This window comes from Echeneis naucrates, chromosome 18, assembly GCF_900963305.1.
Source record: "Echeneis naucrates chromosome 18, fEcheNa1.1, whole genome shotgun sequence".
NCBI lineage: Eukaryota > Metazoa > Chordata > Actinopteri > Carangiformes > Echeneidae > Echeneis > Echeneis naucrates.
In genome coordinates, this window is record NC_042528.1 from 5,343,304 (window position 1) to 5,356,579 (window position 13,276).

Consider the following 13,276-nt stretch of genomic DNA (forward strand, 5'->3'; position numbering starts at 1 on the left):
CGATCCCTCACTGTGATAAATCTCAAAAGAGAAACAGGGATTACTAATGTGCTGAGATTAAGACCACAATAAATGATTCACACTGGTCTGATATTAGTCATTCTGGCTTTTAGGGGATTCTATGTTTGCCCTGTATGCTTATGCAGTATGGATGCAGTTATGCAACATGCATCCAAAAGTAACCTTGTGCATGAGGTCAAAGAAAAGTGGATGCCAGGTGCCCCCTCCTGTTACAATTGCGCATTACAGCCTTTAAAAACAAGTTTCTATTATTACTCTCAATTCCATTTTACGCTTGTATTTGTTTATGAGATTATTTCAACATATTTCCATATAAATGAGAAAGGAACACCCAGACACAAGCTGACTTAAGAAGCAACAAACTGATTTTATGAACATGAATACTGGTAATTACAAAGACGTTGTTACATGAATCTTTTTTCTGCCTTTCTTTTTTGGGCAAAATAAGGGAAATTAAATTTCCAATGTCAACCGAAAAAACTGTGAGAGAACATTTTGGTCCGGTACATGAAGCAATGAAGTCATCATACACATTTACATACGCAAGTTATTCTGAAATTGCTTTTACATTCAGTAGCATCTCCTTTTAGCCCTCTAAGCGCATGCAGCCTGAGAGTGGGAAACATAGATTATCCTTCAAAGGGAACCTGACACAAAACAGTGACGAATGCAGACATTTTCCACGCACCCATTATAGAGGAAAGCCTGTCTTATTTTTCGATGCTATTCACATGCATCAGGAGACTGTTAAGGCGTCTTTAACCATCTGCAGAAACTCATAATGCAGCGTCAGAGTCCCAGCAGGCCTTTCCTCTGGACGAATGAGAGACTTGAAAAATTTTTTAAAGCAGAAGACAACACTGAGGTGTTCACTGGTGGGCTGAGATTTTTTTATCCTTTTCTTTTTTTTTTTTTTGCACTTTTCAGCAGGAGATGAAAGCTTAATAGCAGCAGCAGTAACATTTCTGTAATATGTGTGTGTGTAAGTAAGTGTGTGTTTCTGCAAAAATCATAGAGGTGTCTTTTACTCGTGACTCCCACAGAGCCCTGAGGTGGCGTCTACTGGCACACAAACACCATTTGACATTTGTCTTGTGGTACAAAGACAGCAAGCCAAAACTCTCATACATACACAAATTTCATAATTACATTCACACATTTTTTTTTCCTCCACAAACACGTAAACACAGAAAAGGGAGAGGGGAGGGGGAGGGGGGGTGTTCCACAGAGACACACACACCCTCCCTCAGAGGGTGAAAATACTTCGGAGGCTTTCAAATGGCAGCAACTCCTCAAGTTCACTTCTCCCTCAGTTCCCAGAGATGGATGGGTGGGAGAAGCAAGGAGAGCGAGAAGGTGGGGGGGTATCAGATGAAAGGATTTCGCGATGTCCCTCGACTGGGGTAAACATTTCCCTGAAAGACAAGAGACACGGGGTGAGAATGAGCAGCAAGGCCTTTTACTACACTTCCTGTAGCAGAAAAGGAGAACTTGGAAAAAATACCAATTAGCCCCCCACCCCTTTTCTCTTTATCCCCTCTAGTGCACTCAATTGCCAGGCAGTGAACGTGAACTCACAGTAAATGGATTCACCGACATTGGCCGAGGGACTTTGGGCTGAGAGTCGGACACAGGGAAGGAGGCAAAACCTGCAACGTGATGCACACATGACATGACAGAAAATAACATGTGGCGCAGAGACGGCACTGAAACCAGAAACCCCGGATAAGAACAAGCGCCAGCAGCAGCAGCAGCAGCAGCAGCTCAGCACTGGCTGTATGAATTGGTATTCCTGGACTGTTGCTGCGGGTCACTTTTGAAATAATGAAACATTTGCAGCCTCTCTGTGTTTGATCTGCAGTCAACGCACATACAGTCGGTGTCACAGAGGCAGCCAATGCTACAGAACGTGTGCAGGTTTTCATTTTCACCTTCAATCTATGAACACAATTCTCTTTATTTTTCATCCTTCAGAGCAGATTCCAGTGTAATGTCTGTGCGGCTCAGTACAAACTCTTCCTTCTGTTCAACATCCGCAATGATTTTTTGTTACAAACCAAAGTATTTAAAATGTTTTCTCATAAAAAAAATAATAATTACACATACAATCAGATCTCTATGCGTTTTCTTCAGCTGTAGCAGCTACAGGTAGACTGTTTCCTGTTAATTATTTCCTTGAAGATCAAACGCGTCCCTTGTTGTGTGACAGAAGTTTATTTTGGATCAGGCAATGAATTATGGGTCATATTTTTCATATTCTTATTTCTTAATAAACTATGGTGGGTCCTTGTGGATGGATGATTATTTTGACATCTTTTTGACGTCGTGAACGGCCATATATGCATGACAAATGATAAAGCCCCACTATAACAAAAATATATACAACACAAAATAAAATAAACATTACCGTTGGCTTCCTGGCTGCTGGCTGACTCGTGAGTAAATGCATTCTGGTTGGAAGGTGCTGGGAAGGAGGCAGACGGCGGGAACACAGAGGTGGGTGAGGTGACAAACGGACTGGAGTCACCTGACGAAAGAAAGAAAAAGAAAGAACGGCAGACAGACAGACAGACAATGAAACTGTTGTTGGCTGTATTTCAAAAATGAAACTGACAGAAAAGTGGCTCTTACATATTCTGCAGAGGAATAATGAGCTACCTGACGAATACAGCCACATATAACATAGCTGAATAATTAAACTAAATTGGCTGGACACTGAGGGGAAGCATTGTGGTGTAGTGGTTAGCGCTGTTGCCCCACAACAAGAAGGTCGCAGGTTCTGTTCCCAGGTTTGATACCCTTTCTGTGTCAAGTTTTCATGTTCTCTCCGTGCTTGTGTCCAGAGACATGCATGTTTGGGTTAACTGGTGACTCTAAATTGTTCATAGGTCTGAGTATGAGTGTGAGTCTGTCTGTCTGATCTGTCCAGGGCGTACCCCATGCTGGCCCATAATAAACTGGGACTGGCTCAAGCACCCGGACCCAGAAACGGATAGGTGGTAAAAGATCAACGAATGAATGAATGAACTAGAAAAACAATGACAATCGGCTATAGGAATTAATGAACTATTTTGAAGCAGTTTCTTTGGAACTCGTCCCAAAAATTCCTACTTGAAGACCAAATAAACATAACAGAATGTACATTATTCTTCTGACTTAAAACAGTCTGAAGGGGCAAGACTCACCTCCTGAGGCATTGCTGAAGGGGTTACTGGGGGAGAGGGCAACAGGCTGCTGGGAGGCAGAGCTGGAACTGGAACTGGAACTGAACGGGTTGGGGAAATCTGAGACACAGAGGGGGAGATAATTCACAGTGTGTGAGGTTAACAGGGTAAATTCCTGACTATTCAAACCAACACTGCTCTGAGTCACACAGATGCATCCTAATTACGGGTGTTAGGTGGCTCTAAAAGATGAAGGAGCTGCGTATCAATACAGTGCAGGCCAGCAAGAAGGATCAATGATGTGCAAGCTTGGTACCTACTTGCAAAGGTTTGAGAGCTGGAAACTGTATCGACACCAGGGGAACTGGGGGAAAAGTAGAAAAATGGAAGATCGATCAGAAAATGACCCGTAAAGGGCTCCACACACAGGAAATTTAAAGCGCTGCCAAGTGAAACAAAAGCTGATTTGACAAGATGAGATTTTTTTTTCCCAACCTGGCAGGAGTTGAGCTGGATGAAAGCCTGCTGCCAAAGAGGGCACTGTACTGTGGAGGGCCACCAGGGGGCGCTGCAAACAAGCATTTCACACAGACCAGACATCAGCCCCGGCTCTAATGAGCACTAATTTAAGAAATCAGGTGCTGCTAATGTGTTGAAGTGGGAGTAAATATCTCACAAAAAAATTCAAACTGTTAAACTGATGTGTGTAAGTCATCAGAAAACAAAAGCGCTACAAACACACTGAATAAAATATGGTCTGTGTTCGGCTTGGTATGAATCAAGGGGAGCTGGGGCAGAAAATCAATAACCTCCTGGCTCTGCCAGGCAGGGGAGGATGTGATGAAGGAGGAACACAACAAAGCTTCTTGTAGAAAGCTTGAGGCGCTCTCACATGAACCCTATGCATCTTGGTTATTAGACAAATAACGCTGATTTTAAAAGGAGTCAACACTTTGTCTTGAGTAGGGTTCTGCAGGATCCAGAGCAAACACAATGGGGATAATTCAGCTGCTAAAAGACTTGGCATTTGGAGTAAGTGTGTTATGCAACGTAGCTGAGCCGGCCATTACAATCTATATCACATGCACACTGGAACACTGCCTCTGCCTCTATATCTGTCTATTGCACCATGGTGCCATTCAGGTACTTCAGTTAAGCAAAAGTAGCAATACATGTAAAAATGATCAAACTATACGAAACAACTGTGCCATTAAATCCAGTTGAGTAGCTGCAGATAATGGGCCTTATGGCTGATCTAACAATATTTAATGTGTTGTGAAATTGTTGAAACAGACAATCAAATGTAGTAATAAAGCATTTTACTGCTGTAGCTGGTTTAGGCAGACACACTTTCACATTTGGTAACATGAACATTAAACACATCATGTTACAGTTTCCTACCTGTCGCCGATGATGTTTCAGAGAAGACGCTGTCAAGCTGTGACACAGCAGCATACCTGTCCTGGGCGTTGGAGCTGCTCACCGGGGGTGTTGTCTGTCCGACGCTGGCAGACCGCTGCTGCTGCTGCTGCTGCTGCTGTGACAGAGACTGGGGTAGGGGCTGTGGCTGAGGATGGCTTAGACCTCCAAAGTCCACGCTTAGAGACTTAGGAAAGGCTCTAAAGGGACCGGCGGCCCCCGAGGCCGATACTGTGCGACCTGAAAGCAAGAGAGCAAGACTGAGACTCAGTACAAAGCAGCAGATCGACACTGACAGGCTTTACAGCTGCATTTAAAAGGGCTGAGCAAAAAGAGAAAGAGCAGGCTTACAAATGCCTGTGACTGAGCAGTTGAATGAAAATTCACTTGATCATATTTCAAATGTTGAAAAGGCGAACATTTTCACCTTTCACTGCATTTGCATTGATACCAATCCAAAGAGGCAAATGTACAATAAAGGTCCATTTAGTAACAGTCTCTGCAACTTTCCATCACCAGTGGACAGTTTGCCAAGAAAATGTAAGAAAATGTAACAACTCCATCTGCTAAAGATGATCATGGCATATGGTCAAAAGCTCCAGAACGGCGACTAAATGGATCAACCATCTCAATAAGAGCCTTATCACAAAAATCCTCCTGGAGGCTGAGTTTAGTGGCTGCTCCGTCACATGATCTTCACCAGCTTACTGACTTTTCACTTTTATATTTGCTCCTATATTTTCACCGAGCCTTTTAGTGACATTTCTTTTATTTGGCAAAATATCTGAGGTTTAAAGTTCACTCACAACAGTCAACATAACAATTGCACAACAGGCTCCATTGAGTTTTTAACCTGGAGCCTTGGCCCGCCATATTTGTACAACTAAACTCCAAATGGCCGAGAGGGTTGCTGGGATAAAATCAAAAGCTCCAGAGCAGCCACTAACTGTTGTTCATTTTTGTTTAGTTTTTTTTAAAAGGTATAAACAAAGTGAGGGATATTGTTGAAGATATAGAAGTTCCTCGTCAATTCCTGGAAATCAGTGCGATCTGCACTTTTTTACTAATTTTGAAAATATATTATATATACACATACCGTATGTTAAAAAGAGAATCAGGCCACATAAAACAACCTGTAAGAGCAAACGATCTCATGCTGCGTTCACATGCTGAGGCTTGTGAAAGACAAGCTTGACATCAAGTAGCATTTACTGTCATCACAGTTCAGCTTCGACAAACAGTAACAAGGCAGAGCAGTGAGCCAACAAGGTCTTGGAAAATTTTCAAAGCTTCAAACAAAAGGAAAAAGTACAATTGTTCGACAGCAACAAAGGCAGGAAATTATGATTAACATCTGTCTATGTAGCAAGCTTTCCACAAACATTAGCCACAGGCATGTTAGTAATGTTAGCATGGGGACTCAAATACAAACACAGCATGTTTTCCTCTGTCAGGAAACAAACCAGAGACACAGACCAGACTAGACTTGACATTATACAGATTATCTGCAGATGTAAAGCATGCAAGAGCAAAGCTGCATGTTTCTGGGAAACTATGACACACTCCAGGAGAGTCTGGAGATAACTGCCCGTCTCTGGGGACATACCTGAGCTTCCTAAAATACCTGTTTGTGATGTTAAAACAGCACATGTTGTGAGGCTCCAGCTGTGTCCTACATAGTTTTTAAGTGCTTCAACACCAACCTAGAGCGAAATATCAGCATCCCTGTGCAGACCGGGGGCAGAAGCAGCTATGTCCCAAAAATAGCGTTACTTTAAACTTGTTCTTCTTCCTCTGGGGAAGCGTGTGTGTGCGTGTGTCTCCTTGACCCTCTCAGCCTTCAGATCTGAGCTTCCAAGTGAGAAGCCTGACTGCTGAAGAAAAGTATCAGGCCCGGTTGCAGCATGTGACGCTGGCCGGCCGTGACTTGGATGGCTAAATGAATGTGGAGTCCTCTCTCCTCTCAAACTGCTCTGAAATAAAGTCATATATACACGCATGCCAGGCATTGTTGGCATCAGCACAGCACAGCTCGGCCAGCTATTCTAAATGACAGAGCGTGAAGAAAGTTATTGATCGCAGGCATTCAGCGCACACTCAGATGCTGTGTCTTACCTAAAGTGAAGTGGTTTTTGAAAGAGCTACTGGCTATGAGGTTGGGGGAGAGAGGAGAGTGAGAGAAGATAGACAGAGACAGAAAAGAAAGAGGGTTAAATAGAGGGAGCAGGGAACAAAAAGGGGGGAGAAAGTGTCACTGACATCATTTTGAAACTGATATACTTGCTGCCAGCTGTGGCCAGCTCAGCAGTCTGTTGAATTTTGGTAATTGCAAAAGGCAAACCAGTATATTAAGATGATGGCATGCTCTATATTAAACCCAACTAATGTGGTGAATCACCCTGTCATGCTGAAAACGACGACTCTTCTATTTTCCCCACATTGGTCCTGCGTGGACCCCATCATCACAGAAGGGCGATGAAAATATCCTACCGCACAACACACTGACACTTCTCTTTGGCAATTTATTTTGGAGTACGGCTCAAAGAAAAGAGCAGTAAAGGGCGTGAAGTGCACATTGATAAAATAATCCGTATGATCATATCGTCACTCTTCGACCATATCAAGATAAAATAGGTAGAAGAACCGGATTTAAAAATAGAACTAAAGCTTCATCATTAACATGCATCAGTCAGGCTACTACAGTTGAGGCCTCGTCTAACTGTCATTTTCCCGTTTACTGCCAGAGAATGGATGAAAGCTGCTTAAAGACATTTGGCTTCTGTTATTAATAAATCCCACGGCCAAAACAAAGCCATCACAGTGGTGGTCTGTGTACTTTGTGGTCTGTATACTCAGTAAAAACAAAGGGCTTTGTGTCACAGAGAGTGGAAATCTTATCATCAGTATTTAGTTTCATTTTCATATCCTGAAAACAGTGTGTGTCAAGGTAGTTTCCACCAAGTAATACTCTAACAGAGCAGAAAGGGTGCATTTGCTGGGGACTATTTTCAGTTGGGATTAATACACGTTTAGTGTTATAATGACGGTGCAGAGCTAAACTACATGTTAGTCCACGATTTAAGTGGATTACGTAACTAATATTTTCATGACAATTTATGTTTTTTGTCACATATTATGTGATGTTGTGGACACTAAAAGTACAAACTGCTGTTTATAATGTTTCATAGCCAATGCAGGTTTTCTTACCGTGCTGGTTATTTCCCCGTGCCAGGGCTTCCTGTTAAACTAAACATAACCAGCTGCTGGATGTGACTTCATGTTTACTCTACATACATCAGAGTGGCTTTAAGGTTAAAATAACCAGAACATCAAGTCTGTTTTTTTTTTTTTTTTAATCCAACAAGTTGAATCATCACCGCATAAAATCGAACACCGCTATAAAACTGTCCTGCTCAATTATTTCTATTTCAAACAACTACTTAAACCGGAGATTAACAGTGTTTTGTCAGCAGATTATTTATATTATATATAAATGTATATAATCTAAGAGGACATATATTGACTTATCACTTGTCCTGCTGAGGCTGAGGCCTGTCCAAACTCACACACACCACCCAGACCCCGACCGGAGAGCTAATCAAGATTCTGTGGAAATCTGGATGTGTATTGATATATAATTGTATCATTTATTTAAGAATATTTATTGGTTAATGTGGCAGTGTGAAGGTCTGTCTGAGCTGAAATTAATCATAAATATATTGTTTTACTGGAGTCAGAGAGGAAAGAAGCCAAATTATCCAGCGGCGGACACACCTGATGGTCGTGGGAGGGCGGGGAACGAAGGGGCGTGGCTCTGAGCTCCTATGGCTGACGACAGAGAGCCTGGCCGCTGACGTTCTATCCCACACAGGGTGGGATCTGTATCGCAGAGACAGAGGACAAAAAAGTGAAGAAATCGATCGCATTCATCCAAAAATATATCCACCCATCAAACAAAGACCAGCCGCTGACCTTTCAGTGGGGGGTCTCTGAAGCTCTGGGAGCGCGATGGCCGAGCGGTGAACACGTCAGTCCGCATGTCAGCAGGCGAGATCACAGGCGCTCGGTCCCACGACGGCAGCTGGGACTGAGACTAGATGACACGGGATAAGGAGAGAAGAAGAAAAAGATGACAGGTGGAAAGAGAGATACAAAGGATGACGAAATGACTCTGTTTCATGCTTTCTCAATAATTTATAAGCAGCAGCTTTGATGTCGGGATTACCTGGTCCTCTCAATGTCCAACCCGTCAGTCTGTGTCTCTGCTGCAGTGTGGAAGTGAAACCAGGTTGTTCCTTTACCTGCTATTGTTTTCTTTTCTGGCACTTTTTGAACTACCTGTATCTTTCACATCCTATTTCTCAACCACACCCGCCTACGTTAGGCCTCTTACCAGTGGCCTTGCAGATCTGGCGTTGGGAGGCATGTTATGAGTGGGGGCCTGGCTCGCTAGGGGACCGTGGGACGGGGGCACAGCCTGGACCCCTGGGCTCCAAGGACCCTCCACATCCCTCCTGTTCTTACTTTTGGAAAAATGCCTGCAAATAGACATGGCACAATAAATACTCTGTTTAACAAATATCTCTGCTAAGAACATTTCAACAGCTCGAAGCTAAACCAAAACAGGATCTATTTTTTTCATCCACGCGCTGAAAGAAATTTTCTTGAGTAGGAGTCTCCATCTCCATCTGTGGGTGTCTAATTTTGGAACAAACATCACTGTTGGATGTTGGAATCTAATTTTGCCCTTTCATACCCTTTCACTTCAAGACCTGAAAGCATTACATGCAATCCCTTAATCAACAGACAGAAAGTTAATCTGAAGTACTTGAAATGAAAAATCCTCACCATTTTTTCTTTTCGTATTTGTCCTGGAGGAACTCTTTGAACTTCTGGGAGTCCTTCATGTCGGAGCAGCCGTCTGTCTTTGGGTCAAACACACACAGCCAAGTCCTCCTCCCAACCTGAACACACACATTTTGCAGAAAACAAACAAACAAACAAACACTCAAAATCAGACGGCTTTGGCAGGTCATGCAGCATGAGAAGGGCCCGACTGTGTCTAATTGCTGGAGCGTAAAATCAAACCACAATAACTTTTTTTTTATTGTCATCGGTGATTCAATTTACAGCCCTGCAAATATTACTGCCTGCAAATGATTGGCTGGATCGCTCCTCAGAGGAGGACAAGGAGTCAATGCTGGATGATACACACCTCTACCTCGCCTCACATTATACTTGACTCACAAAGGCGCATATCCTGGCCAACAGCGAGCTAATAAAAACAGACAGCTCTCAACAGCCTGAAACACTTCACCTTTTACATGTGTGATATAAGCTGCCCACACCAGTGGCTCCCAGAATGGGGGGGGGGGGTATTGGGGCCTCAGTTTCACCATATCACCACATTAAGGCAGCTCACACTTTAGTATATTTTACATTTAAGCTTTCAAACTGAAGAAATACTCGATAAAAATAAAAATGTGAATATTACAAAGGGTGACAAATGTTCCACATGAAGACCAAGTGTTACTGGTTGTCATGCCAACGTAAATTTAGTTTGAGTTATAATGGATTTATTGAGCAGGATTTCTGGATTTTGCTGCATGGTTATGGTAGTTGTTTTGTTTTTGTTTTTTTTATCTCAATCTTGCGTAATCTCATATTTTATGACCAAACTCTTACTTGAAAAACAACAACCACTTAGTTAACCAGTACTGAAATTTCACTGTAAGCTTTCGTCTGCCTGTCGTTATTTTTATACATCAACACATTATTTAATCAAAGGGGAGATAATCTGATAAGGATCCTTTAAACAAGATTTACTTATCTGAATTAAAATGTGTACTTGAACAGAAAACAAATCTTAATGGGTGTACTACTTTAAAAAAAAAAAAAAAACAAAACAAAGTTTGGACCCACAAACACCCAGCAGAGAAATAGACTGTGGTTTGGTCAGAACAAACACTGCAGGTCATTTTGCTTCTTGGAAGTCTGCGAGTCCAGAACTAACATTCCTCCCAAAAACAGCTCGACCACAGAGGCTGGTTCAACGGGTCATCATGACGGACATTTCATATTTCATATCAAGAGACACGTTGGTTTTAAGATTGGACTCAGACTGGTAAACACCGTGACCTTGGACGACCTCTTACTTGTGAATAAGTCCTCCGTCCACCTAAAGCCCCAGGTGGGACATCACTCACCTCGTTGCCATGGTTCTGGAGGAATTCAACTTCCTGTTGGGAGAAGGTTGTCATGGAGATAGACTTGACTCTATGAGGCGGGTTGAGGCCTCTCCTGGGACACGGAAGGAGAGATGGAGAGAGCGAGATTCAGAGCAAAAACCACACAGAGAAAAAAGATGAAAGCTGCGTCTCTTCTGGTCTCTGAGACAACAGTGGGGCAGAACAGGTGGAGGAGGAAGTACTACACACGTGACTGTGTTGTGAAAAAAGGTGCCACACTCCGCTGAGTGATGTTTGGAGCAACCAGAACCAATCTGCTTTGGGTTTTTGGAGAGAGGGGGGGGGGTTATTGTTTCCGATTCATGCTGGGGACACAAAGTGGGAAACGGGTCTAGGTGTGCCAGATTGCCCAATAACGCTCACTTAAAGTGCTGAAACGGTCTTCCGGGGGAGTGTTGGGACTAGGCTGAACATGCAGAACAAAATGTGACAGCACACGCACACACACACACACATGTCCACGCCCACACACCGGAGAGGAGCCTGGACGGAGAGAGAGAGAGAGAGAGAGAGAGAGAGAGAGAGAGAGAGAGAGAGAGAGAGAGAGAGAGGTAGTGTCAAACCTGCACCATGACGAAATGAAACGTAACTCAGAGCTGGAAAATGACCAACTAGAGGTCTGTCGCTTATGGAGCTGCTGGGAGACACGCATGAGAGGGAGAGAGGGGAGAGAGAGGTAGACAGACACTGCGTAAATTAATGTGTGTACACAACCGGGGCTGTTGCACCACGCCAACACCCCCTTTATAGGCGGAAAAATAACACAACACGCTGTCAGTCTGGCCCCGGTCTAATCTCAGGCCTTTACTTTTTCTTTTTTTTTTTTTTTTTTTTTTAACTCCATCACGGTCCGTCCGACTGCTCCACGCTGGTGCCAAAATGTGCGGTAAACAAATAAATAAGCCCCGCAGGGCCGGCCTGTGGAGGGGGGAGGGTTTGTTTGTTACTCACAGCATTCCGGAGCACGACGTGCAGACGAAGCTGCCCACCGTGATGTCGGTGTAAGTCACCCCGGGCTGGTTGCACTCGAAGCAGTGTTTGTTTACTCCGGACTGGGCCAGCTCCCGGACCTTGCGGGCGCAGATCTCCTGGTTGTCCCGGTGTTTTCGGTTCGACATTTTACTCTCTCTCTCTCTCCGGTGCGACCGGCCGACGGGGCTCGGTGTGAGGCCGGTAACGCGCCGCTCACGCCCGCGTCATGGAAGCGCTTTTATGCGGCTCCGCTCCGACGCACGGCCGCACACAGAGGAGAGGCGCGTCAAGGCAGACCCAGCCAGCTGCTGCCGAACCGGAACCGCCGCAGGTTCCCTTCACAGTAAAAGCCACGCCCTAGCGCAACAACAACAACTCCACTTCTCATTTGCCTGTTTCTTTAAAAAAAAAAAAAAATGCTGCCATATAACTGCTGGTTATTTCATCAAAACTGTTAGTAGGTCAAGGTATTTTCCATGTGTATTCTGTGATTCAGCTGCTTTCAGGTTATTCTCTGTGTGTCATTTCATGTCATCTCAGTCTGATGCTGAATTCATCAGAAAAATAAAGCTGTTTACTCAACAATCTCTGCACAGTGACTCTTTATTTCTTTATTTCTGATGATGTCCTATAATCTTCAGGTGGACTTGCTCAGTTCTGTTGGAGGTTGCAGGTGTTTGTATTTCCACACTTGGAGCATTTTGAGGCCTTTATGTCGTTTGGTTTTAAAGTTTTTAAACATAAACTTTCACCTGCTGATGATAGAGCCTGTGTTGAGATAATATGGTGGTTGGATCGATGCATTTACTGAAATACAGGGCTGTTTGTAATCAGAGGAACCTAATTTATGCTATATCAAATCTGAAATAAAGTCTCTTACTAACGACTCATGATTTCTACAGACCTGACCCAGATGAAAGAGAATATGTGTTTGGGGTTTTCAAATGAACTCTATCTTTGTGCATTGTGCAGTTTTACTTTAAAGGATGGTCAAGGTAAAGAAATATTAAAGAACCCATATCATCTGTCACACTTTTTAATTTCAATAAAATAAGCCCAAATTGCTCTTACAATCACTGTCAGGAGAATAACTGTGTTAAAATCTATTTCTTTTAAATAAACAATACAACCTGACGGTGGAGAGATGTCAGGAACGGAGGGGGGAAGGGTAAATAATAACATTTATCAAAGGTCTTTGGCTGGACCTGAACTATTTATTCAGCACTTTAACCCCTACATCACCAGATTATCACCACACTCTGCCTCTGATACCTTTACTATTGTAGAAGCACTCCAGTCCGTTTGGTGCACATTCCTAAACAAATGTGTCTCTTATCTAAGTGGTAACAAAAGGGACTTATTTTATTTAAACAGCTCCACTGGATTTTAAACAGGCCAATTATACAAGCAGGGCTATTACTCTTAAAAACCACCGGATGTGATATAGTGAAC

General features: G+C 43.3%; 1 protein-coding gene across 2 annotated transcripts; it reads right to left on the bottom strand.

Moving 5' to 3' along the window:
- Window positions 1-867: 867 nt before the first annotated feature.
- On the bottom strand, window positions 868-12,128 carry agfg2 (ArfGAP with FG repeats 2). Of its 2 annotated transcripts, XM_029526512.1 has the most exons (14): window positions 11,804-12,128; window positions 10,811-10,904; window positions 9,453-9,568; window positions 8,998-9,142; window positions 8,577-8,697; window positions 8,379-8,483; window positions 6,720-6,752; window positions 4,587-4,844; window positions 3,681-3,753; window positions 3,506-3,549; window positions 3,207-3,305; window positions 2,429-2,548; window positions 1,600-1,670; window positions 868-1,436 (listed from the first exon to the last, which is right to left on the bottom strand). In XM_029526512.1, exons 1-14 carry the CDS (start codon window positions 11,968-11,970, stop codon window positions 1,389-1,391), a joined length of 1,494 nt encoding a protein of 497 aa, XP_029382372.1. In that variant the 5' UTR covers window positions 11,971-12,128; the 3' UTR covers window positions 868-1,388. The 2 variants fall into 2 exon arrangements, with proteins under 2 accessions (XP_029382372.1, XP_029382373.1); XM_029526513.1 differs by lacking the exon at window positions 6,720-6,752.
- Between the last annotated feature and the right edge of the window lie 1,148 nt (window positions 12,129-13,276).

Excerpts from the sequence above, each read along its gene's own strand:
- agfg2 (XM_029526512.1), bottom strand. The coding sequence starts at position 11,970 with ATGTCGAACCGAAAACACCGGGACAACCAGGAGATCTGCGCCCGCAAG. Across the intron at positions 8,698-8,997 it reads CCAGATCTGCAAGGCCACTG|TCTCAGTCCCAGCTGCCGTC; the intron begins GTAAGAGGCCTA and ends CGTGTCATCTAG. Across the intron at positions 4,845-6,719 it reads CAAAAACCACTTCACTTTAG|GTCGCACAGTATCGGCCTCG; the intron begins GTAAGACACAGC and ends TCTTGCTTTCAG.